The 26836-nt window shown below is 35.8% G+C and overlaps 1 protein-coding gene across 1 annotated transcript in view; it reads right to left on the reverse strand.

Moving 5' to 3' along the window:
- Window positions 1-879: 879 nt before the first annotated feature.
- The window catches only part of LOC126977373 (uncharacterized), a 122001-nt gene continuing 96044 nt past the window's right edge, over window positions 880-26836 (reverse strand). The window contains exons 10-13 of the mRNA XM_050826135.1: window positions 23214-23375; window positions 7408-7622; window positions 6417-7334; window positions 880-2345 (exon numbers count right to left, since the gene is read on the reverse strand). Of these exons, the coding sequence (XP_050682092.1) occupies window positions 1811-2345; window positions 6417-7334; window positions 7408-7622; window positions 23214-23375 (1830 nt within the window). The 3' untranslated portion in view covers window positions 880-1810. The remainder of the gene's footprint in view (window positions 2346-6416; window positions 7335-7407; window positions 7623-23213; window positions 23376-26836) is intronic.

Consider the following 26836-nt stretch of genomic DNA (forward strand, 5'->3'; position numbering starts at 1 on the left):
ATTTTGTCGACCTTGAATAACGTGACGTGCACTGTCAGTTGTATTTTATAACTCATGTAGCGTAAAACTAACAAAAAACTTTATTGAATCCTTTCTATTCTCGAGATGTCATCAAAATGTCAATCCATACAAAATGTATCAGAAAATAAATATTTTTGTAACAATATTTTTTCGTAATTTTTTTTTTAAATTTTATGACTTATTATACCTTATGTCCGTCTCCTGGCTCTAAGCTACCTCCTTACCAATTTTCCGCCATATTGGTAAAGCCGTTATATAGTGTAACTAACACGACTTTCTTTTATATATATAGATGTATAATCTGTTAAAAACATCTCAGTGATTGAAAATGACACACGTCGCAATCTTGCAGCAGAATGGAGAATCAAATGTATTTATTAACTGAACGGACCGTAGAATGGATTGCTCAAAGAGCTACCTCTCATAATTATGATAAAATGAAGAACAACGCAATGCAATTAAATACTCAACTTTTGTTTGTAGAGCTCTGCATATATGATGAAATGGAACAGTAAATATTTGAAAAGCAGTAACGGTGGGTGGATTCAAAGTTTGAAAGTATGACATTCACGAAGCCTACATTCAGCCCCGGCACAATTATTACACTAGAACTGCAATTAGCGAGTTATAATAGTCGAGCCCATAATTTCATAGTAATTATGAGTTGAGAAGAGATTAAAATAAAACTTGTGCGCAATTTTTATTATTTAATTTTCATTTTACTTGGAAATCACTTATCTACGTACTTTAAAAATCTTAATGTTAGATTTATTTACATTTCATAAAACTAGTTACACATTTTGAGATGTTAGTTCATTAAATAATAAGTAATTATACATATAATACTTGAGAGCTTAAAATATATTTTTACATCCTATATCACATTTCATTTTATGTATTGAAAGCAGAACTCCTTGTGTTAATTTTAATACAGTGTGTTTTTAAATATAGTACGTTGGAAATCATATATTCAGATTTTGTTAAGCATTTGAAATCAAGTAAATTTTTTTTTATTTATAACTCTTAGAATGACCCGAAGCATTTGACTTATGCAAACTTTAAATTATAGTTAATTTGGGCTTTTTATAAATTGTATCTACTTTAGGAACTAGTATTTTATTTAGTCTTTATACATTAGAAATACACATATTCGGAGACACACTGTATAATATGATACACAAGTTTAACAGAGCAGAACCGAACTGTACGTCTAAATAATTATTGTACAAGATATATTTTATACAACAGCAAAACTCATCTCTGGAAACACTTACCACATAGATTTGTTAATACTGATTCTATTGTATCTGAATATTGTATTGTCAAGCGTTTTATTTACAATAAGATATGTTATTTGATGAGACAAACTATATTTTTTTACACGTGAAACTACAACAAGAACAAATCATGTCAAATTTGACCTACTTTTAGCGTAAAATCATTTAACTCTCTAAAGTGTTCATTTAAAATAATCCTAACAATAGAAAAATTACACTCATTTTTGTAAAAATTGCTAGTATTTTAGGTATCGTAAATGATGAATGTATATATAAACCAAAAGAAGATTGGGAGTGAGAATACGAGAAATCATGCAATAAGAGTCCACCAAAGTTTATTTGAGAATAATAACAGCACCGTCAAAACATTATTACATTGGGAAAAAAGCGTGCACTACTGTCTCACAAATCGAAACAAAACTCAAGGAAGCACTTACGCCATTTCAGTCTTTTCAATATTAAACAGACTGTACATTCACTTACACAGTTGTCTCTAGAAGATCAGGAGATTGTCAACAAATACCATCTTTTAAATCTGGATATCCCAAATCAGGCATCCCTTTTCTGGAACCTCTATTGTCTGTCCGTGTACTTCTTCCGCGACCTAAACTAGCGTACCTAGTATCTGCTAATTTGTCTCTTTGCGCTACTTCATCATAATACCTCGCGTCATTTATACCAGCGCTATACTTTTGACTTAAACTATATTTATCAATAGTAGCATACTTTTGTACAGTCGCGTATTGAGGCGCTGATTCTGGTACGCCATTCGTCTTCGCTCTATCGTACGGCCTCTCTTCTGCTGGCAAAGAGCCATCTAATCTTGCCTTGAATTCTTTATCTTTTTTTCTTCGTTTTTTGCATGCACAAAGGCCTATTGCGATAGCGCAAATGAGTAGTCCGATTCCAGCAGCGGCAGCTACGTAAGAAGAAGGAAGTGATATACGGAATGAACAATTAGCATCGTCTTCGTCGTAGCCTGATGGACAGTGAGCGCTTCCATCGCACCATAATGTGAGAGGAATGCATGCATTCAGTTCCGGACAACTGCACAAGAAAAAGTTTTATTATTTAAAAGGATTTTGATGGTATAAAATTGGACAGTAGACAATTACGACGGTGTCCGTTAAGATGCCCAGACTACTTAAAACATTAAAAAAATTGATCAATAGAATAGGAATTTTAGTAAAATTTGATATTTTCCCCTCTTATAAATTAGTCATTTTTACAGCATAATGACGCATGGCATTTTGTTATGGTGATATGCTGCTGATATTATTATAGTTTTAACGCTGCAAGAGAGAGCAGCAGCTTAAGGATAGACAGCTTATGGAAAAATTCAAAGAAATTATTATTATTAGTATATATATGAATACATTATATATATATTTATGAAAATGGGCAATTTTCCATAAAAAATGTTTTTTGCATAGAGAAGGTAGAAATTCCTGGTGATTAATACTAATAGGTTCCATGAAATACATTATAGTTTTCAGGGCGAATGTATAGGTACACATTTAAAAAGCGTCCCAGTCTGTGTTCAATTAAAAATAAAATCATTAAGTACATTTAAAAATAATAAATGAACCTGCAGAAAGCCAATTTTATTAACGATGAGATAGCCTGGGAATGACATATTATGATAGTCTCTAGCATTTACACAATATATTAAAATAAAAAAAAATAAAAAGCCTTTTATCCCCATACTAAATTAAATAATGAAATTAAACTAAATTATTTTTTTTTTTTTTTTATGGAATAGGAGGACAAACGAGCGTACGGGTCACCTGGTGTTAAGTGATCACCGCCGCCCACACTCTCCTGCAACACCAGAGGAATCACAAGAGCGTTGCCGGCCTTTAAGGAAGGTGTACGCGCTTTTCTTGAAGGTACCCATGTCGTATCGTCCCGGAAACACCGCACAAGGAAGCTCATTCCACAGCTTCGTGGTACGAGGAAGAAAGCTCCTTGAAAACCGCACTGTGGAGGACCGCCACACATCCAGATGGTGGGGATGATATCGTAACTTGTGGCGTGTCGTGCGAAGGTGAAATTCGGCGGCAGGAATCAGGTTGAACAGCTCTTCGGAACACTCCCCGTGATAAATGCGGTAGAAGACACACAATGAAGCGACGTCTCTACGCAACGCCAAGTGATCCAGCCGTTCACAGAGTACTGGGTCCCCGACAATTCGAGCTGCTCTGCGTTGCACGCGGTCAAATGGATCGAGCTGATACTGGGGTGCGCCAGACCAGAGATGACAGCAATACTCCATGTGAGGCCGGACCTGCGCTTTGTAGAGCGCTAGAATGTGGGCCGGCTTGAAGTATTGCCGTGCTCTATTTATGACGCCCAGTTTCTTTGAAGCCAGTTTGGCTTTGCCCTCCAGATGGCCACGGAATTGGCAATTGCTCGAGATTTCGAGACCCAGTATTCCGATACTAGGCGAGGCTTTAAGGGAAGTGTTCTCGAAGAGCGGTGATACGGCAAATGGGGTTTTTTTAGTGGTAAACGCGCAAACTTGAGTCTTCTGGGGGTTAAATTGGACAAGGTTCAACTTACCCCATTCCGCGACCTTCTCGAGAGAGGACTCGATAGAAGACACAAGTTTCACCCGGCACTGGTCGACGTTTTCCCGAGAGAGACCTGCATGGCCCGTGTATACGGCATCACCAGTGCTGTCGTCTGCATAGCAATGCATGTTGGCGGTGTCCAACATATCATTGATATGCAGAAGAAACAGCGTGGGAGATAGCACACAGCCTTGGGGCACTCCAGCGTTCACGGGCTTGGGATTCGAGCAATAACCGTCGATAACGACCGGTATGCTGCGCCCAGTGAGGAAGCTGGAGGTCCACTTGCATAAGCTCTCGGGAAGCCCAAATGATGGAAGTTTTGCGAGGAGCGCCTTGTGCCATACACGATCAAAGGCCTTCGCTATATCCAGACCAACTGCCAGGCCTTCCCCCTTGCTTTCAATAGCCGCCGCCCATCTGTGTGTTAGGTATACCAGAAGATCGCCAGTCGACCGACCATGGCGAAAGCCGTACTGCCGGTCGTTGATCAACTGGTGACCCTCAAGGTATACCAAGAGCTGGCGGTTAATTATGCTCTCCATAATTTTGGAGAGTAGGGAGGTAATAGCAATAGGCCTGTAGTTTGCCGGATCCGAACTGTCTCCTTTTTTTGGGATCGGATGGACAAGGGCTGACTACTTCCATGAATCAGGGACTACGCCTTTTGAATAAGAGTGCCGGAATAAACGCGTTAGCACCGGCGTCAACTCAGGGGCACACGTTCTAAGCACGATTGGAGAAATGCCATCCGGCCCGCTCGACTTCCTGACGTCCAACGAAAACAGAGCTCGCCTAACAGTTTTCTGTCGGAACTGTACTTCAGGCATGGAGCTCTGACACCGCGGGATGGTCGGCGGTGTTTTTCCGTTGTCGTAAAGAGTCGAGTTGGAGGAAAAAAGAGTGCACAGGAGATCGGCTTTCTCTTTTGCCGTATGGGCCAGGGTGTCATTCCTCATGTGCAACGGCGGCATGGACGGCTAGTTGAAGTTACCAAGAGCAGCTTTCGACAACGACCAGAACTTGCGTGTTCCGGTCGGGTAACTGGAAAGCTGCTCGCCAATTTTGACGACGTGCTTCGATTCCGCATGGGCGATTTGCCGCTTAAAAAATCTGGAGGCACGGTTATATTTCCTCTTCAGAACTTTGCAGTTCGGATCCTTTGAGCCCAGTGCCGCAACCCAAGTTCGATACGCCTGTTTTTTGCAGTCAGATGCTGCTTTAACTGACGCATCGAACCAGGCCTGTGATCTGCCACCGATCGGTACTACAGAGCTTGGTATAAAAATATCCATGCCCTGCAGTATCACATCGGCTACTGCAACGGCGCAGGCACTAGGATCATCTGAAAGGAAACAAACCCTGCCCCAAGGGTAGGATGCAAAAAGGAACGCATCCTATCCCAATCTGCTGACTTGTAGTGCCAAACGCGGCGGGTCGCTGGTGTTCTGCGACGTTGGCGTTGGATAGGCACTACACTCCTGACCAGGCAATGGTCGGACGTTCCGAGAGGGGCGTCGACAGAGACCTGGTAACCATCGGGATGTGTAGTCAGCAGAAGATCTAATAAGGACGGCATGTGGCTATCCACATCCGGGAGCCGCGTCGGCGACTCAACCAATTGGGACAGACCATACGCCAATGCAAAATTATGCACAGATTGCCCTCCGTAGTCTGTGGTACGTGATCCAAGCCATTCGGCATTGTGCCCGTTGAAATCACCCAAGACTACGATTTCAGCGGAGGGGATCTGAGCAAGCACGTCATCAAATGCCGCTTGAACGCAGCCCATGAGGTGATCCGTTTCTGCGTTACCATTATGGGACCTGTAGACACACGCATAGATGCGGACGCGGTCCTCTAAATCTACGCGGAGCCAGAGAGTAGACAGGCCCCTACCCTCAAAATTGCCGAGACGGCGACAGCAGATATCCTCCTTAACGTACACACATACCCCGGCATGAGGCATGAAATTATGCTCAATTTTGTACCCGGGGTACGTTAAATATGACGTATCGCTAGGTCGAGATATCTGCGTCTCCGTAAGGAAACACAAGGCCGGCTGCGCCGTCTCAAGGTGGTGGTGGACGGCGTTTAAGTTGGAGTGAATTCCCCGGATGTTACAAAAGTCCACATTAAGCGTGGAGCGGGGTGCCGTGGTGTTGCTGCCCTGTTTGTCCTGTGACATACGCGGTACTGTGCCCTCCCCAGAATACGAGGGGCAGCCCGAGCGCGAATGCTCGGGGAGGGATTCTCCGGCTCTTTAAAAAATTAATACAGGTAATTATATGTTAAAAAAAGTATATAATTAGGTACGAGAATTCTCGAATTATCATCAATATAAACTTACGAACTGTGAATGTTTTAAAATATTAAGGGCAGTTTGTCTACTGCTGTATAACTGTAACATAATTTAAAAAAAAAAGTTTTTCAAAAAAGTTATTCAGATCTTAATTAAAAAAAAAATATTAAATCTTATTTATAGTTAATTTCATCGCAAGAATAAGCTTAGTGTAATCCTTATGAATGTCAATATAATACTTACTGGTATCGACAGTCAAGAAGAACAGAATAAGGCAAGATTCCCGAGTCCGGATCATGTTCAATAGACGATTTTTTTATTATTTCTATCCATTTTATCAAATAATTCGCTTGTTCGTGCTGCAGAAAATCAATAACATAACTCCTAGCGTGCGGCGTCAATGTTGACTCTAAAGAAGTTTGTGTTGAGTCCCACCCAGGGGAGTATAGTTCAATAAAGTTAGTACCATCCGGACAAATTTCTCGAGACTTGGAGGTGTCGTACGCTTCGTAAATAAATAATCGATTTTGTGTTGTACAGAATGGAGATGTCGATGTAATTTCAAAACCAGGAATTTTCATATACAGATATCGACCCTGCACAGGTGTCACTTCATCTCCTCCGGGTTCTATTAGCCATGGCCTATGAACGCAGGCAACTTCAGCTTTGACACTTTCAGAAATTATATTTCGATCACCAACAATTTCGGGTATAACTAAGTCTCTTTTGTCGTATAGCCTTATTTCTCCACTACTGCCTCTCAAGCGCCTTTCTCCCCAACCTGTCGAGCAAACTGTCTCATCTCCGGGACCAGTCGGTATAAATTTATATTCACCCTCAAATGCAAAATCATCATAATCTTCTGTTATATTCATCATAGTAACAGTGAAATTAACTTCAACCACAGGTCCTGTTAATGTGTGTATGTTTAATGGATCAGAACGGTTAGAACATAAGCAATCTCTTTTTATGGGAACTCCTTCCCAGGGGTACTCCGTGATAATTATCTGAGCCAATCCCTCGCCTCCTATACTTCTCTTAATAGGTCTATCGCAAACCCAACGGCTACTTCGCGAATCTTTATGATTACTACAATATTTATTCCCAAAGTACGTGTTTGTAAAAGTTAGCTGAACTCGTTCACCCAATTTTGCCTCAAATCTGTAAACAAATGTATTTTAAATAATGAATGAAGATAATTGCTAACAATTACGTTAATAAACAAATTACAAACCTTAATATACATGTAAGATTTTGTGCGCCACCTCGGCCATAGTAAAATATAGCTTTTGGTGCTTGAAATCGCCCGGAATATGTCTGTGCTGATTTGAAAATTCGATCGCAGGCTGACTTGGAGTCAGTTAACGGTTGGCCTTGTTCACTAACATCTACGAACTCGTATCGCAGCACAAATGAAACGGGATACAGCGCTGAACCTTGGCGAAGTTCCTGTTGATAAAACCTGTTTTTAATACAAAATAATATTATGAAAATAAAACACATAATGCTCTTTATTCCTTTGTGCAATTTCAATAATGCTCAATTGAAGTATCAAATATAGTGTATCAATAATGACAACAAGTACGTAAGTAACAAATAAATAGAACTAGTTAAAAAAAACTATAAAACACGCTTTTTATAGAAAATCGAACCTAAAAATAGAAAATTTATTTTGGAAATTAAAATTAACATCAATTCCCGCCTTATAGACAGATTAGAAAAATGAAATAATTTTATCAAGTTAATGTACTGTCATCGGTCCTCGATAAATCTACGAAGCTTGCATGGAATGTGTCGATTACAAACAAACATACATACATGTAAGCTAATAAAAAGCACGTTAAAATTGGAAATAAACGACATGTCAGAGTACAAGCGACCAAATATTTTGTTCATTCATATGATTATTTACAATTGTAACTACGGATAAAATTCAAATATATAAAGAGATGTTTATGTATGTTTGTATGTTCCCTAATTCCATAATTCCTAAACTATTCGACCGATCTCAATGAAATCTTTTGTAGTAGATTCGTCGAAGCTCAACGAAGGTTCACATTTATAATTTACATGGCAAAACAACGTTTGCCAGGTCAGCTAGTTAGCTATAATTAATAAAGTATCTCGCTAAACTGTGTTTATCGCTGGCTTTATGGTTAGTTATAACACGTTCTATCCTGATGCAAAACTTCAAATATTTAGTTATGAAACTAAGTGCAGTACTTCAAGTTTAATATAGAATAATAAAGTAGTTTCCGAGTTGTAACTTCAGCAAGATGTATAAAGTATCCCTCATCTAATATTAAAATGGTTTGTCCACCTATGTTTGTTTTGTAACTGCTTAATTATTACTTTAGATGGTAGTTTAAATCATTCGTTATACGTCGCCTCATTGTGTCTTTTAGTGCATTTATCACGGGGAGTGCTTCGAAGAGCTATTTATCCTGATTCCTGCCACCCAATTCTATCTTCGCACCACACGCCACAAACTTAATTACCACGTGGATGTGTGGCGTTCCTACACAGTGCGGTTTTCAAGCAAGTTTCTGCCACGTACTGCTAAACTTTGGAATTAACTTTCTTGCGTGATGTTCTCAGGAATTGTGTGGTTCACCTTGTATTGAAAAAGAGAATGGGCGGCGTGATCACATCCCATCAGGTGAAACCAACGCTCGTTTTTTTTTCATAAAAAAAGTAAATTGTGTATTCATTTTAGAACTGGTATTTAAAAACCTTTTGGGGCCGCATTTTATATAATAAATTAAAACCCAATTATATCTTCTAGATTTTGCAAAGCATATACAAATGGTTGGATCTTCATAATTATTATTTTAGAATTTAGTAATAAAAATCACCTTTTAGTTGACGATGATAAGTTAAGCTAGTATTGACATTGTAATTTAGCATTTGATAGAAATTTCTCATAGTTTAAAACATCTTATGTCTCAAGGTGACGAGCCCAATTGTGGTGCCGTTCAGAATTTTGGGTTTTTTCAAGAATCCTGAGCGGCATTGCATTGTTATGGGCAGGGCGTATCAATTACCATCAGCTGAACGTCCTGCTCGTGTCGTCCCTTATTACCATAAAATAAAAAACATATTGAAATTGAAGAGTATTTTGTTGATGTCATCTGTATCTAAAACTATGATATGTACGCTTAATTTCCCCGAGCTCTCAGCATCGAGTACAACACCCAATACCATCACTTAAGTATTCTGTCACAGAGAAAAGTGCACACGTGCCTTTTGCATTATTCACTATGAAGAATGCAACGTGACTTATCTCGCTTCAAAGTTCAACATATCATGCTCTAATGCATACATTTGAAGGAATCATTCAGGGAATTACCACAGAATTTGTCTTCGCGAGCGATCAGGACTTTGTCACGTCTCTGTTGTTAAAAAAAAGATTCATTAAGAACGCTCATCGTTCGTAGTTTATCCTGGAGTAATTCAAAACTGGAGCAAAATATAAAGAGTGTTTTTAATTTTCTTAAGCCTTTGACGAATAAATAAGAGTTCACATTTGGAGATCGTCACAAGGTTGATTACTTTACTTCATATTATTCTTCATATACGTATTAATTCACTTGCCCATTACAATTAATTTAGGTTTCACGCACAAAATGAATGCAATTTTACTTAGATGTATTTTATTGTATATTTAAAAAATAGTAAGGGATTTAAGGTGTTTTTAAATAATATTATTATATCTATAGAACGACTGCAGTAGATTTAATATTACTATTTAGATATTTTTATAAAACTAACCGTGATCTAGAAATAGTGCACTCTTTATTCTTCCGATAATCAATATTAATTATCAAAATTTTATTAATATCAATTATTATTTGATTTTAGTAAGATAAGTGCATTTGTTACTAAGCCACAATTGTCAAAACAAAGTTAAAAAAAACAGGTTGTATTCCAGGAGTGCCGGCAGAAGTAAACACTTGAACATTAACATTGCTTTATTTATCAGTATAAAATTAGTACCATTTATGTGGTTAAATACAATAGGTATTCATTTATTGCGCTATTGTAGGTACAAATGACAATTTATATTAGATAAAAAAATTAACACTTAGAACTATTACAATCATTTTACATTAAAAGGTTTACCTCTCAGAAAAACCAACTTTCATTCATTATTTTAACAACTGTCTTACGTATTTTCGATCAGGCCACGTGTCCTGACGCGAATTTAACATTTATACCTATCCCAAGAAAAGTATTCAGCGCCGCTAAAGAAGTTATTACTTCAATAATTAAACTGTTACAAATATTTCACGGCTGAGATTCGATCCCTCGACCTCGCGGTGCTTCGGCTTCGTATTCACATTGATTCAACCACTTGTCCAACGACCAGCCAAACAATAATTACTCATAAATCTTTCATCCATAATTTCACCGAATGTTTTACGAATTACGATCAGGCCACGTGACACCTGATGCGAGTTTCATATTTTATATCCTGCCCAAAGTGACGAAAAGTGCTCAACGCCGCTAAAGAAATTTCACATCATTGACATTACTATCACAGATACCTACTTAGTATTACACCTATACTTTTACTTCATAAGAACTAATTTTCACTTCATTGCATCACAAATAGCTACGGAACATTATTCCGTATTCTTGTCATGTAGATTATTCGCTATAAAACATATACCGAGAATGTAAGCAACGTAGGGAGTAAATCGACGTACTGATAATAATGGCCATCACGTAACTGACAGGCGGAATACGAGGGAGCGATTTGTCGCTTGTCGATATTTTTGATCTATGAGGAACGGCGTGTGTCGCATTTGATATAAAACTACTTTGTAACCACAGATATTTAGACAAATTTTATGACATACATCCTGCATATGAGTTTGAATAAAATAATAGTTAGTAAAATAATTAATATATTATAAAATAAAACAATATAATATTGTAAAAGTATATAATAATAAAAACCGTGTGGTGTCGTGGGACACGGTATAGGAACGAAGAAAATATTAATTTTAGTGATTTACTAAAAAAATTGGCAGTTTCCACTGAATTCCACTGTCTAAAATAAAATAAAAAGTATGTGTATACTTATGTATGCACGCAAGAATTTGTACTTCTTTGGCGTAACAAAACAAATCCGTAAAATTATCTATTCGTCGCTATTCTACGTTTGTAGATAGAACAATATTGTAAAAATTGTGAAATAAAAGTTACAATAGAAATCCTGAATCTCCTGGTATGAATTATGCGAAAGATTATTTAAATAATTGCATTGGAATCGATCGACCAATAAATGTGGAAATTTTCAAATTTATCAGCCGTTTTGAAGAGTTTGAAAATTACGTTTAGAGATTCCTTTCCATAAATATATAAATAATAGTTAAAAGAATTTAAATTGAAAATAGTGTCTATTTTTTAGTTGAATTTTATATAAAGCGTGCTTTTTAGTTTCTTTTTACTATTATTTATTTTTCATTTTTTAGTTAAATTTTCTTTAAAAGCGTATTTTTAAAACTATTAAGTACTTTAACATCAATTCCTGCCTTATCGACTATAGATGAAAATTATATAAATTAACAAAAATCATATTTTGCAAATTGAAAAATTGAATAATTTTATCAAATTAGTGTAATGTCATCGGTCCTCGATAAATCTACAAAGTTTGAACGAAATCTAGCCGTTTAAAGTGGGTCCAAATCGCGCCCAAAGAAGTCGGTTACAAACATACAAACATACAGGTGAAGCTAATATAAGAAGCGTATAAAAAAACATTAATACCAAGCTGATAAAAATGGGACAGACTATTCCAATGATTTGCCTTTAACAAGTGTGCTAAGTTTGAAATAAATTCGACAAGTGGGTGAAATACTCGATCAAATAATCTGTTACATACATATAAAGCTAATAAAAAGCATGAAAAAAAGGAACGAAAGTCTGACCCAAAGATTTTTTCCCTTCATAATATTTTACAACTAATAACAATTATTAATATTAAAACTAGAGAACAATAGAGCATAGCATAGAAAGCTGTCACTAGTACAAATTGCCACACTATTTTTTATTATAACAAGACTCATCTATCTAAAACATTTCAAATAATTACCGCTAAAATGGATTGCACTGCAAGCTTAAATAAATAGCGTCATAAGTTTCCCAGGACTCGACTGGCCGGAAAACTAATGACTTTCCCGCCTTGTGTTTGTGCGTTACATTTTTCAGTAAAATTGCAAGCGCGTCATACGACGATGCTATGCATAGCTGAGCAGAATGGTAGCACAATGTTGCCTGCTATATCTAATGAATAGATCGCAACAAAAGATGTTTTCTTTAGACAGCTACGTTATGAAACGGGCTTTCTCGTTTGCTGTTTATTGTGTATGCTTTTATTCGGATATTTTGTAAGTTTTATAGGCCCATTGTGTTTGTGTAACAAAAATCTTGTGTTTTGTTCTGAACAAGTTCTTACAACTTGGATACTTAATATTATATTCTCCTTTCACTAAGTATTTCTACTTGGAAATATAGCTATATGTTGGAACCCAAAACTGCAAATTTTAATAATTTTTTTATTTTTCATTCATCTTAGATTAAGGATTGGTCTCAGCTGCGCAGTGTTATTTTACATTGAAATATATAAAATACAAAATACTTACTGATGATATGTGATTCCAGTGTCTACTTTATTTCTTGTAGTATAATTTTTACAAACTTTGAATTATTAACAATGTTTAACAGAACATCTGGCACGTCAATGTCACACATTGTTTGAGACTGGCTCGAGTACGTCCACTTGGGCGTAGAATGAGTTCCCGCACTATACTACACCTGCGGTATCACAGCGGAGACCAATCCTTAATCTAAGCATTATTTTTCTGTCATAATACTTTGTGATTTTGATATAACAGTACACTTCTTCTTAAAAGACAAACTCTATTAAAAAGTAAACAGAATGTCCCAAAATTCAACATCAAGCCGAAACAGGATGATAGGCTAGTTGAAAAAAAAATTAGGAATGAAATCCATCCCATGTTCCTCAGAAATTATGGGCACTATATAAAATAAGCAGATTTGCTCCATTTTTTAATTTTTTTTAAATATTTTGGTAATTTTTTTATATTTTTGTCTATTTTAAACGTGTCACCATAATCTTAAATAACCTAACTTATATCGGGTATTTTGTTATATCAAGGTTTCGTGACTGTAGTTTATTTCATTTCATTTCATCATTTATTTGTAGTCATGGGTATACATAAGATGTTACAAATCACAATAAAAGTTCTCCATTCCTTGCCCGCATGCTGTGCCGTACAAATAATAATTAATAACAAATAAATAGTAAATAATAAAAATTTATCTGTGAGAGCAATTAGAAAAATAAAACACAAAAATAACATGTTTACATTGTTTAAATTGTGAACAAACAAAATTTGGTCCCTTCACCATTGTTACGTATCTCTTTCGGGGGTAACACGTCTCAACAGCCGACCAATCACAGCGCGTCATTTCATGGGACGAGGTTATAAAAAGAGCGGTTTCCGGCTCATTTGATTCAGTCTCGTCAACACGTGTTCGCCTCGTGTAGAGGCGAAACACGTGTCGAATTGTTTAAAGACAAATATTGGCGGAATTAAGTAATTAATATAAATAAACACAATGTCAGTAAATTGATATCAAAATAATTGAAATTGGTAAAAACATTAGTACGCAATAAAATAAAATGATATTTTAAAATGCCAATTGAATGAAGCATCTGAAAAGAAGTATTTTATAGAATAGTACAATTTTGTCAGTAGGAGATTAAAAAGTTTCTTTTTAATTACGTTAATTTATGTGGTTTGTATATTGGTTGGTAGCTTGTTAAATATTCTCGGCACCATTTCAAGAACACTATTGGACAACGGCTGCTATTTCTGCCGTGAAGCAGTAATGTGTAAGCATTACTGTGTTTCGGTCTGAAGGGCGCCGTATTTAGTGAAATTACTGGGCAAATGAGACTTAACATCTTATGTTTCAAGGTAACGAGCGCAGTTGTATGTTGTAATCCTGTGCGGCACTGCGTTGAAATGGACAGGGCGTATCAATTACTATAAGCTGAACGTCCTGCTCGCCTTATCCCTTACTTTCGTAAACATAATCTATTCTTGCTTTTCAAATTTGTTCTCATTACTTCAAACTCTACTGCATGATATTCTCCTGTTTTAATTAAATTCTAGTTGGCATATGTTTAGCGGGGATACATTAATTGTGGCAAGGCACAGATCTGGATGACAGAACATGATTGATGCAGCAGCTCGCTTCTGTCACCGCAAATACATCTCGCGTGTTTGCTTTCCCAACTGTTTCTCGAGTTGCACCAATCTAGAGACATCGTAACATAGTATCGTAAATCAATTACACTAAGTCTCAAGATACTGAATTTAGCGTTCCATTTGCAATGATTGCAGTATCGTGTACTGTGAGATTATTCAATTTAAATTTTGTGATATACAGTCGCGAGCAAAAGATTGGAATCACTTACTTGAAATTGGTTCCGCACGATCTTGCTTATCTACTAAATAAATTTTTAACCATTATAATAATTTAAAAGGTTCAACTCTTAGCTTTAAATTGATACCAAATTCATTAAAATCAAGCCAGTATTTAAGAAGATGTCCCGGATTAAGTGAAGGACTAAAGATGTGAGTGATTCCAAACTTTTGCTCGCGACTGTATATTATAGATTTAAGTAGTTTTAAATTTTCATAGTTATTTATTACATTTAACTATTAAATTCAAAAGGTCAAGGCAATTACACTCCGTAGTCTATCCTACCTAATAAGTTGTAGTTAAAAAAAAAGCTAAAAAACACGCTTTTTATAAAAATCCGAACTAAAAAATAGAGAGAATATTTAAAATTACCATCAATTCCAGCCTTATAGACGAAAGATGAAAATTATACGAAATTTTATCAACTTAATGTATTTTCATCGGTCCTTGATAAATCTATGAAGTCTGAACGAAATCTGTCTGTTTAAAGCGGTTCAAAATCGCGCCCAAATGAGTCGGTTACAAACAAACATACAGGTTAAGCTAATACAAAACGGTGTAAAAACATACACATCAGCTTATGTTACAATGAATATGATGGGCGGAAATAGGAGTATTTACAGACAGACACACTAACTGGTTTGCCTGCAAAACGTTTTAGAAATACAACCCTAATTGTTTTTTTGAAATTATTGACAGTTTTTTAATTATGATTCAGCATTGAAAAATACATACAGCTTCAAATTTTCATCCCTCCACGATGAACCCCTGTTATTTAAACACCAGTGTTATATTATTCAGTTCCATCCACAGATCCGCAATAGGGTTGCAAGATGGCAAACGAATCCAATAATTTTATTTACAATATTTATTTGGTAGGTCTGAGAATCGTCATCTATTTTATATGTACCTCAAAAATTTTAAATATTGCAATTTAATTATTACTTTAGGTAGGTTTCAAAAAATATAATAGCATTCGATATTCAAATAGTTCCGATTAGTTAGAAGTGCAAAACTTTAAGTGTGCCCGATACGATGTGCCATATACGGCAATACAACGTTTGCTGGATCAGCATGTGTAAATATAAAAATTACCAACAGATTAATTATTAAAATATATATTCTTTTTTATTTATTTACAATCACTTACAATAATACACACAAATATAAAAAGAAGAACTAAAAACTACGAACTAAATGTAGTAATTACTTACAAATAAACACAGCATGCACAGAAATAATAAATTTTAGCTATTATATAGAATAAGTTAAGAATTAAACAGTTTTTTTAAATTAATAAATGAGTAGGTTACATAGTTACACACAGTTATAATAATTTTCATATTATAACATTATTAAAGATTGCCAATGTTGGTGCAGATGGTCTAGCGGAATTTGGCTAAGGAATCAGTAAATATGTCAATATTAGCTACACTATAAGAATATAAAATTTCACATAATCGTGGGACTGGGGAATTGGTACCTAGGATCATTTGACGAAGTGGAGGACAAAGTGGAGTGGCTTACGTGGAATTCTTACTGGTACTCTTAGACTAAATTAATTTAGCAATTCGGGGCAGTCGATTAAGCATTTCCCTACGTTCATCGAATGTGGTCATTTTAAAGAAGGCCATCCATTATTTATAAGAAGAAATTTTCTTGGCTTTACCGGCACTAAAAGCCACATGCCACAGAAATCGTTTGTGAATACGTTCCAGTCTTAGGATATGCGAAGCATAGTGAGGACGCCAGACAACTGATCCATACTCGAAGATACTTCTAACCAGACTGAAATAAAGGAGCTTTTTTATTTTTAAACTTTTAAAAATTTTGTGTTACGTATAACAAACCCGAGCATTTAAGAAGCACGTTTTACTATGTTTCTAAATTGGGAAGAAAAGTCATTAAAAATATCATTGTTAGTGTCTATGTTACGTTCTTATTTGATACAAAGCGAGATCAAAGTACGTCTTACAACTTAATTGAAAACAAATAGTAGAAGTTGTTAGACTCCCGTTCAATTAACATAGGTACACGTTGTAACAAACTACTCCCTTACATCTGTGTTGACTGTTTCACTGATGAAGGCTTGCACCTGCTTCTTAGAAAAGTGGTTGAACTAATCAAGAGCTGACTTCGTTTACAAACCCAGCAACATAGAATGTTGATTTAAGTTTTCCGTGGCTTAAAAACGTGTTGATATCAGAGATGTAACCTCTTGTTTTACCTTATCCTCGAAATTGAAATTGTAAATTTAATGTCAGTACAATTTTTTATTTATTTAAACTCCAAATCATTTTTAAAACGCTTAAGGTATATAAATTCTGAAGAAGTAGGAGTAAATGATTATATCCTCCAATACTGCCGGCTAGATTATGGGTGCCACAACGGCGCCTATTTCTGCCGTGAAGCAGTAATAAGAAACAAACATTAATGTGTTTCGGTCTGAAGGGCGCTGGAGCAAGTGAAATTACTGGGCAAATGAGACTTAAAATCTTATGTCTCAAGGTGACGAGCGCAATTGTAGTGCTGCGCAGAATTTTTGGGCTTTTCAAGAATCTGGAGCGGCACTGTATTCTAATGGGCAGGGCGTATTAATTACCATCAGCTGAACGTCCGTGCTCGTATCGTCCCCAATTTGCATAAAAAAAGTACTATAGCGTCGATGGCGCTGTGGGTAGTACCGTGGACTCTCGTCCTGTAAGTTCCGGGTTCGATCCTCGCGCGATACATACAAAAGTGTTTTCGGCTTTCGAATTCATATGTATGTTAATTTTATGCTTTACTAGCTGATGCCTTCCTCCACGTAGATTAAAGATTTTTATAAATAATAAGCAAGTTTTAAATTGAAGATTATGTCCTATTCCAGTTCTGGTTCCCGTTTTCGCTCACGTTCCCAACATATTATATGAATTTTAATTCGAGGAAGGTAGCAATGGCAAACTAAGCCTACTGTTCGTACCTATGGTTATAGGTCATTGACGTGAATTTCATTTTATCACAAATGCCGCGGGAACCATGGCTTTTCCGGGATAAAATGTGTCCTATGTCCTTTCCCAGGCTCTAGTCTAACGCTGTACTAAATTGCATCAAAAACGGCTTAGTAGCTCCGGCATAAAAGCGTAACAAACAAACTTACATTCACATTTATGATTTTAGTAGGGATAAGTTGGCAATGCCCATGTGATTATTCTAGTGTTACTAGAAAGTATGGGCCACGGTCTTATAAAAAAATAACTGGATGTACGCTTATCACAAAGAATCTCAATTAAAACGGTAGTTAATTAACTTTAGCTTTCCGATATTCCAAAGCTGACTTAAGTTGAATGTAGCTTAAACTTAGTATAGCTATTGTGAGCCGGCTAAACTTGTTGTTGCTTTTGTTTTGTTGAAGTTCGGCTCATCCGATAGCCAATCAATTAATGCTATTGCTTCGCTATGCGCTATCAATACTTGATTTGAAAAACTTTTTAAAATTCCATGTTGTCTATTTCGATAAAAAGTTGTATTGAATTATTTTCCTTTGTTTTTGATAATATCATAGATTGGCAATTTTCATCAGAATGAAATAAAAAGTTCAACAGCCGCGACCAGCAGACATTTATATACATAAATTAAATTTATGAACGATACGGGAACCTGCGAACTCTCGCGTTCCGTGCGAGCGCTGTTCGACTGAGCCAACCGTTCGTTAGACGTATGGTTGATAAAGGTTGTATATAATGTCTACTTCAACTCTCAGGTTACAACTTCATCTACAGGATCTACCTTACAGTTACAGTTGATACCCTGCTCTATCCAAATATTTGCATATAAGAAATTGACTTGAGATGTCGCTCAAATTTAAACAATTAGTTATTTTAATAAGTTTTTCATTTAAAGAGCACTCGGACAGAACGCGAGAGGTTGCGGGTTCGAGTTCCACATCGTTCACAAATTTTGTTTTCAAATTTAATTCGTGTAATGAATCCCAGAGCTGATGGTTATCACTTTAAAAATATAAAAATTGTTAACATATTGAATATATTAAATTTTTAAATGACGTTATTTTATTAAAATTATTTTTTTTTATCATCAATCATAATGTATAATCCAAATATATCTAAATAGAGCAGATATACAATGATTCATAAGATGGCTTTTAAAAATGTTTTTTCGTTGTTATATTGTACACCAAAAAGATATTTCTAGTTTTATCAGTAATTTTAAAAAGCAATGACTCATCTATTTTTTTTTAATGAAAATAAGGGACGAGACGAGCATGATTTAGCTGAAGGAAATTGATACGCCATGCACATTACAATTGTGTAAAACAAAAGTAAACAGGTCATATAAATATCAAATAAGATTTGATATTCAAATTCAAATTCAAATATTTTTATTCAAAATAGGATTTATAATCACTTATTGAACGTCAAAATCTACCACCCATTCAAAAGAGACTGCCTCAGACCTGAGAAGAATGGGCGCAAGAAACTCAGCGGGTTTTTTTTTTTTAAATAAAATATGGATTACAATGTAATATCGTACAATAAACATTAATAATTAAAGAGCCTGAGGGTGCTCGCTTTAATCCCAGTCCGTGGTGTCATTAAGAAAATCGTTTATGCTATAATAATCTTTCCCACACAAACGTTTTTTAAAAATTCTTTTAAATTTCGTAACACATTTGTTTTGTACATTTTCTGGGATCATATTGTAGAAGCATATACATCGCCCAACAAAAGACTTACTAACTCGACCCAACGTGTTCCTCGTGTTAACATTATGACTGTCACAGTTTCTAGAAAATTCCTCAATGTGCTTATGAACATACAAAACATTATCAAAAATGTATTGAGAAGCAACAGTCAAAATGTTTATTTCTTTAAATTTTTCTCTTAATGATTCTTTAGGACCTAGGTTATAAATCGCGCGAATAGCCCTCTTCTGCATCACAAAGATAGTATTAATATCGACCGCACTGCCCCATAACAATATACCATAGAACATAATACTATGAAAATAACTAAAGTATACTAATCTCGCCGTATCTATGTCAGTTAACCGTCTGATTTTCTTAACCGCATATGCTGCAGAACTAAGCCTATTCGCCAATCCTTCAATATGGGGGCCCCACTGCAATTTGGAATCAAGAGTAATGCCAAGAAATATAGCAGATTCCACTGGTTTTACCACCTCTCCATTTAATAAAATATTCGCATCTACATTTTTGACATTTGGCGCGGTGAATTTAATATATTTGGTTTTATGATTATTTACCAATAAGTTATTGGCGCTAAACCAGTACACGATGTCAGATAGAGCATTGTTTACTTCGTCATATAAAACTTGGCTTCGTTTCACTTTGAATATAAGTGAAGTGTCATCCGCAAACAATACCACCTTGTGTTTTTTTTCTACAAGGTTAGGTAGATCATTTATATAAATTAGGAAGAGGAAGGGTCCAAGAATAGACCCTTGTGGTACCCCCATACCGAGAGGAGTCCCAGGAGATCTCCTGCCATTCACCTCGACCCTCTGAATTCTATTATTTAAATATGAGATCAGAAGATCGAGTGCAGATCCTCTTATACCATAGTGGCATAGCTTCCTGACCAGCGTTGAATGTTGAACACAATCAAAAGCCTTAGATAAATCACAGAAGATACCAAGTGCATTCTGTGATTCCTTCCAGCCTCAAAAATATTCCTGATGAGTTCAACACCTGCATCCGTAGTCGAGCGTCCCCTAGTAAAGCCAAATTGTTTTATATGAAGTAACTTATAAGTGTTAAAGTGAGTAAGCATTTGGCTTAAAATAATTTACTTATTATTTTTACAGATATGCCCCATATATCAGCAGTTTTTTTCATTTCTAAGGATCTGAAAGTTTTAATTATTTCTGCTGGGCTAACAACACTGAATTTGATATTTTGTTTACATTCCTTAACATTTTCCAAAAGAAGTGACTCGGCAACACTGGTGGAGGAGACAAGAGTGCTTGAGATGGAAACTGGAATGTCAGAAAAAAAATTCTCAAAAGCAGAAGCTACTTCCTGCTCAGAGTGGATTTTTGTATTGTTTATTATTAGATTATATTCAAACTTGCAGTCTTTCGCTCTTCCAGATTCCCAGTTAATAACTTTCCAAGTCATTTTTATTTTATTTGAAGCATTTTTAATTATTTCTCTAATATGCATTGACTTAGCAATAGTACATACTTTCTTAAATAATTTTGAATAATTTTTTTTCACATATAAAAGGAAAGATGCATCATGATTACATGATGATCTCTCACTATATAGTTCATATAACCGTTGTCTGCTCCTATGAATACCAGCTGTTGCCCAGTTGTTAAATGACAAGAGACCACCCGAGTTGACTGTCTTTGAAGTAAATATAGAAGCAAACTCTGTTTTAATTATTTTAAATAACTTACCATACATCTCATTTGGAGTACTGTTATAATTCAAATACAACTTTGAGAGTTTTTCTGAAACATTGCCTCTATATTTCTCCATTCGCCTATTGTTTACCGGAACAAACATAAACTTTTTAGTTGAAGTACATTTCTTCCCTTCAATATTAAAAGAGGCTAATTGACCAAAGTGGTCTGAGCTCAGTTTACTAATTATTGATTGAGAAATAGGTTTATAATTAGTAAAAATATTATCAATACAGCTTTTAGAGGTGCTGGTTACTCTAGTAGGTTCTAAGAAAATATTTGATAAATAATATATGTAAACAAAGATTTGAATCTAATACTTGTGGTGGATTTTTCTAATAAGTTAATATTAAAGTCACCACAAATCATAATATATTTCTTAGATTCTGATAATTTTGATAGAACCTCCTCCAATACACTCTCAAATAACTCATATAATGCATCGGGGGGTCTGTATATACTTACAACAATGGCACACCCAAGCTCTGCACAGGCTATTTCAATGGTACGTTCAACAGAGAGGCCCACAATATCTTTACGGTCTTTGAATTTAAATGATGTACTTATAAGTATAAGAGAGCCGCCACGTGTTGCCTTTTCTCTGCTAAACACACTTGCCACCCGATGACCACTGGAGTTAAAAATGAGCTCATATTTTCTAAGCCAGTGTTCAGTAAGACATAAGATATCAATATTTTCATGGTTCATTAGTAACTCCAGTTCCAGTTCTTTACCTAACAATCTTTGCATATTTTGGTGCATCAGGTTTATAACTTTACAATTATTATGTTTACTATTACTTGTAAATTGTGTATTTATATTGCTAGAGGAGTCCCCTATTGTCTTATTGACTAATTTAAATAATTTGGAACATATTCCAAACCAGAAACTAAACTATAGGACTGCTTAATAGAAGCAGTGTTAATCAAATAATTACTTTGCTCAATAGGAGCAGAGTCCAACAAGCTATTACACTGCTCAATAGAAGCAGTGCTAATCGACTTACTAACCTGCTCAATAGAAGCAGGGGACCGGGTTGCCAAATAATTGGCTGAGTTATAAAATAAATAAAAGGATAGCGATTTAGCTATCTGATATATTGACGTATATACTTTTACACATTACCTTGCCCTAAACTAGGCGTAGCCTGTACTATGGTTACAAGACAACGATATATTTAATACAAATAAACATCCATGACTCGGAAACAAACATCCAAATTTATCATATAAATGATTGCACCTACCGGGATTCGAACCCGGGCCCTCCAGCTTAATAGTCAGGGTCCTAATGAATATAGTGTATAACAAGAGTTGTTACTTCACTTAACACAATATATGTGTTGATGGGTAAATTTGTTTCAGTTATCTAAGAAGCCGAGAATTCTGAACATGAACCTCACGAAACATGCCTTTGATTAGGTTAAGCCTCACGTTAATGAGGTAACTCGCTCCATTGACATTATACTTCGTTATAATATTAAAGGCACGAAGGAGAAAAGAGGTTAAGTGCCATGCAAATCTCAGAAGAGTTGCTACTTATATAAATTATGACGGGCAACGGACCACTCTTCATAATTAGTAAAGCTGTGATGAACAGCATCTATATTTGTGCCTCAATTCCTTTTAAATAATTTCTTACTAATAAAACATTATTAAATAAGTGGAGCTGACATTGAGGTTTTTGATTACAGTTGGTTATTGTAGTTATTATGATAGGTGCTCACAATACATATTTTATTAATTTGATGCCGATATTTCGATCCAATTGCATGAATCGTGGTCACGGCGGAACTGCGGAGGCGGCGTGAAACACTTGACACTAATCTGTCCACTTACCGCCTAATTCGTTTTGGTCTTTGATTCCCTGATTCACGGCCCATACTATTAATGACGTCCATACTTTCGGGTCTTTTTGTTGCATTTGTACTGCAGAGTGAGAGCCCGGGAATCCATGTTTGCGGTCGTCTAACATCTCTACTTTTTTTATGATAATAAGGGACGAGACCAGCAGGACGTTCAGCTGATGGTGATTGATGCGCCATGCCCATTACGAATACTAATAATAATAATTAACATAATTTAAGAATACCTGAAGGATGGTGAGTGATGGCCCCGTGGTGATGTAACTCTCTAAAGGTGCACAGGGTCGGGTGGCTCGGGTTGCATTGGACAGCAAAGCGTGGTCACAGAGTCGAGGGGATTCTTCTCGACAAAACGATCCCAATAGAGACCTCTTGTCAGTCATCTCCAACTAAACAAAAAATATTAATTGTGTTAAAGTGTGACGTCTATATTTATATTATGCTCTAATCTAATATATAAATTCTCGTGTCATGGTGTTAAACTTTGAACTCCTCCGAAACGGCTTGAACGATTCTAATGAAATTTTGAGTGCATATTGGGTAGGTCTGAGAATCGGACAACATCTATTTTTCATTCCCCTAAATGTTAAAGGTGGTCCACACGATTTTTTTTTAAATTTGTTTGATTATGAGTCAGCAATAAAAAAATACATACAACTTAAAATTTTCACCCATCTACGTTCAACAGTTACTTTTGTATCGCGATTTTAATATCGGCAATACAACGTTTGCTGGGTCAGCTAGTATAATATATTAAATTAATATTATCTTTACCTCTCAATAACACTAAAGATCGATAGCAACGTGCTATTTTCACGGATTTATGACGAAATATATATACTCATATTATATGTATAATAAAAATATCGATGCTGCAAATAATAATTTTAGTCCCAAGTTCTAGCTCCACACACGCACCAATGTGCTTTCGGTTTTCAAATTCATATTTACGTTTATTCGCCCCTTTACAAGGTCAGCTATACTCTTGTGATGCCTCTGGTGATACAAGAGTTAATGGGCAGGGCTAATCACATACCATAAGTTAACCCGTATGTACACTCGATTTTCCTCCCCATCTATAAAAAATATTACATAATGTGTATTTTTTATTCAAACAAAACAAATCTTATAACTATATTTACAATACTACGACTACATAAAATTAAAACTATCATTACGTGGAAGCGTACAAAGAATACTGGCAGCATTACCGCGTTGGATAGCAAGGCTGATCCGTTGACCGAAATAGCTGCCAGCGCTTGGGTTTTCAGTAGCCTTATTGACATTGGCACGAAGATAGTATTTTGAACATTCTCCGCGCCTCTGGGCCCCACGGGCTAAGTGTCTCGACACCAAACGGCACAAAGATGTATGACTCACTGAGACCAACATATTTGCGACGCTTGCCGTCTTCGGCAGTCGCAGCCCCAGCACCAACATATTGTTGAAGTATAAATTTATAAATGAAATTATTATATAGTTGCCATTTTAGCTATAATTCTAATACAATATAGGATTTTTGTTTACTACACGCCTTAATTATCACTTATATGGAGATGGTTGCAATGAACACATTATAAAACTTAAAGTTTTGACATAGATTTTGCATGCATAATTTATTATCATCAAATTTAAATAATAAAAGTTGTTTCAATCCAATTAGAAATACTATCGTTAAATAAATAACAATATCTCGAATCTTGAAATTAATTAAACAAATAGTCCTTAGAATTTCCGATCAAATAGATTTAAATTTAAATTATAAGTTCGATAAAGATTCTAAGCATAATCTTCGAACTTCTATCTTGTTTCAACCTAAGCCTTAACAAAAATATATGAATAAACGAAAATTGAATCTATTTTATTGATACTGTTTTCGTGAAGATTGATGGCTCCCAGGTGTTTTCATCTTGACAACAATTTGAAAATATTGCTTGTGAATTATGTCTCCGAAAGTGTCTTAACTTTATTGTTATTATTTTTAAACTGAAACTGAACTATGTTATTTATAAATTCACTAAATCAAAATTGGTGCAAAGTAACTAAGATATTTTTTGTTAAAATAATTAATGAATTCATGTATTTCATTATTCATTATTATTTCCGGAAGACGCAGTGTTGGTAGGCCCCACATAAGATGGACCTACGATCATGCTCAATATCGCCGGAATACGTTGGATAAGGGCAGCGCAGGACCGATTGCCGTGGAGATCTTTGGGGTTGGCCTAAATCCAGCAGTGGACGTTTTCCGGTTGATGATGATGATGTATTTGATTATAGAAGTTTTTTTATGAAAATAAGGGACGAGACGAGCAGGACGTTCAGCTGATAGTAATTGATACGCCCTGCCCATTACATTACGAAGTGCCGCTCTGCGCACTCACAACTGCGCTCGACACCTTCGGACAAACGATTTTAAGTCTCATTTGCCCAGTAATTTCACTAGCTACGGCGCTCTTCAGACCGAAACACAATAATGTTAACATATCACTGCATTAAGGCGGAAATAGGCACCGTTGTGGTACTAATTACTCGTATCTTGCCGGCATCCTGTGCAAAGGAGCCTCCCATTGGTAGAGAAATTAAGTGTGTAAAGAAATTATTCATTAGAGTGCCAGCAAATCTTACAATGTATTCACTAAGACTTAGTAATTTATGACGAAACAAAATTTTATAAATGGGTATTGAATTTGAAGAACCGGCTGTTATAAAATACACTCATATGTACAGTTATTGATTTTATTCCAGAGGTATAATATCCTCCATACCTTACATTTCTATTGTTCAACATAATCCATGTTATATCGCAACAAACACACATATTTCAATGCAATTCCGCGTAACCTAGTTTTGAAGTGTGTAAGCTGTATAAGAGATTTACCTGCCAGGTGGAGTATTTACTGGGACTATCTGAGCTGTAAAGTTTCCTGATTAAAGTGCCAACAAAAAATATCTCCGGTGTAGTTCATTCTTAATGCAAGAGAAATGGCGGATGAATGAAACGAAACACCGCACTGCAGTTCGCGCAGAAGTTGGAAAGATTGCTCAGACACATTAAAGAAAATTAATGTTTGGCTCCCAACATTAAGTGGGGAGGTAGCAGTAGTTGGCAAAGTGAAATGGCATGAATAAAAGCGGTGAACGCCACCCAATTTTATATCGTTTCTGTATGTATCATCACGTTAGTCTACAAGAGTTTTGCTTGCGGTTAAGTTAATCAACATTTCATTACTCCACGCGTTGGTTGCGCCAATTCTCTCATTGAATTATGTTTACTGTTGTTTCGAGTTGGGTATGAAAATAGCAATATTTCGCTTTGAAATTGCGACTCTCGTTATCTTAATTAGCTGCGTCTTTTCTGCTATGGCATCTGGAATGTGTAACTAATTCTCATACATCATCATGTTTATTACTCACTTGGTTTAATTAATCTGATTAAAGTATACTCAAATAGTTCATTTTTTTTATGCAATAGGAGGACAAACGAGCGTACGGGTCACCTGGTGTTAAGTGATCACCGCCGCCCACATTCTCTTGCAACACCAGAGGAATCACAAGAGCGTTGCCGGCCTTAAAGGAAGGTGTACGCGCTTTTTTTGAATGTACCCATGTCGTATCGTCCCGGAAACACCGCACAAGGAAGCTCATTGCACAGTTTTGTAGTACGTGGAAGAAAGCTCCTTTAAAACCGCACTGTGGAGGACCGCCACACATCCAGATGGTGGGGATGATATTCTAACTTGTGGCGTGTCGTGCGAAGGTGGAATTCTAATTCTAATTAAATATGTATTTTTTAAAATAGGAATTATTTAACTACTTATTGGATGCCAAACTCTACTATCACACTTTT

The sequence above is a fragment of the Leptidea sinapis genome, chromosome 45 (assembly GCF_905404315.1).
Source record: "Leptidea sinapis chromosome 45, ilLepSina1.1, whole genome shotgun sequence".
Taxonomy (NCBI): domain Eukaryota; kingdom Metazoa; phylum Arthropoda; class Insecta; order Lepidoptera; family Pieridae; genus Leptidea; species Leptidea sinapis.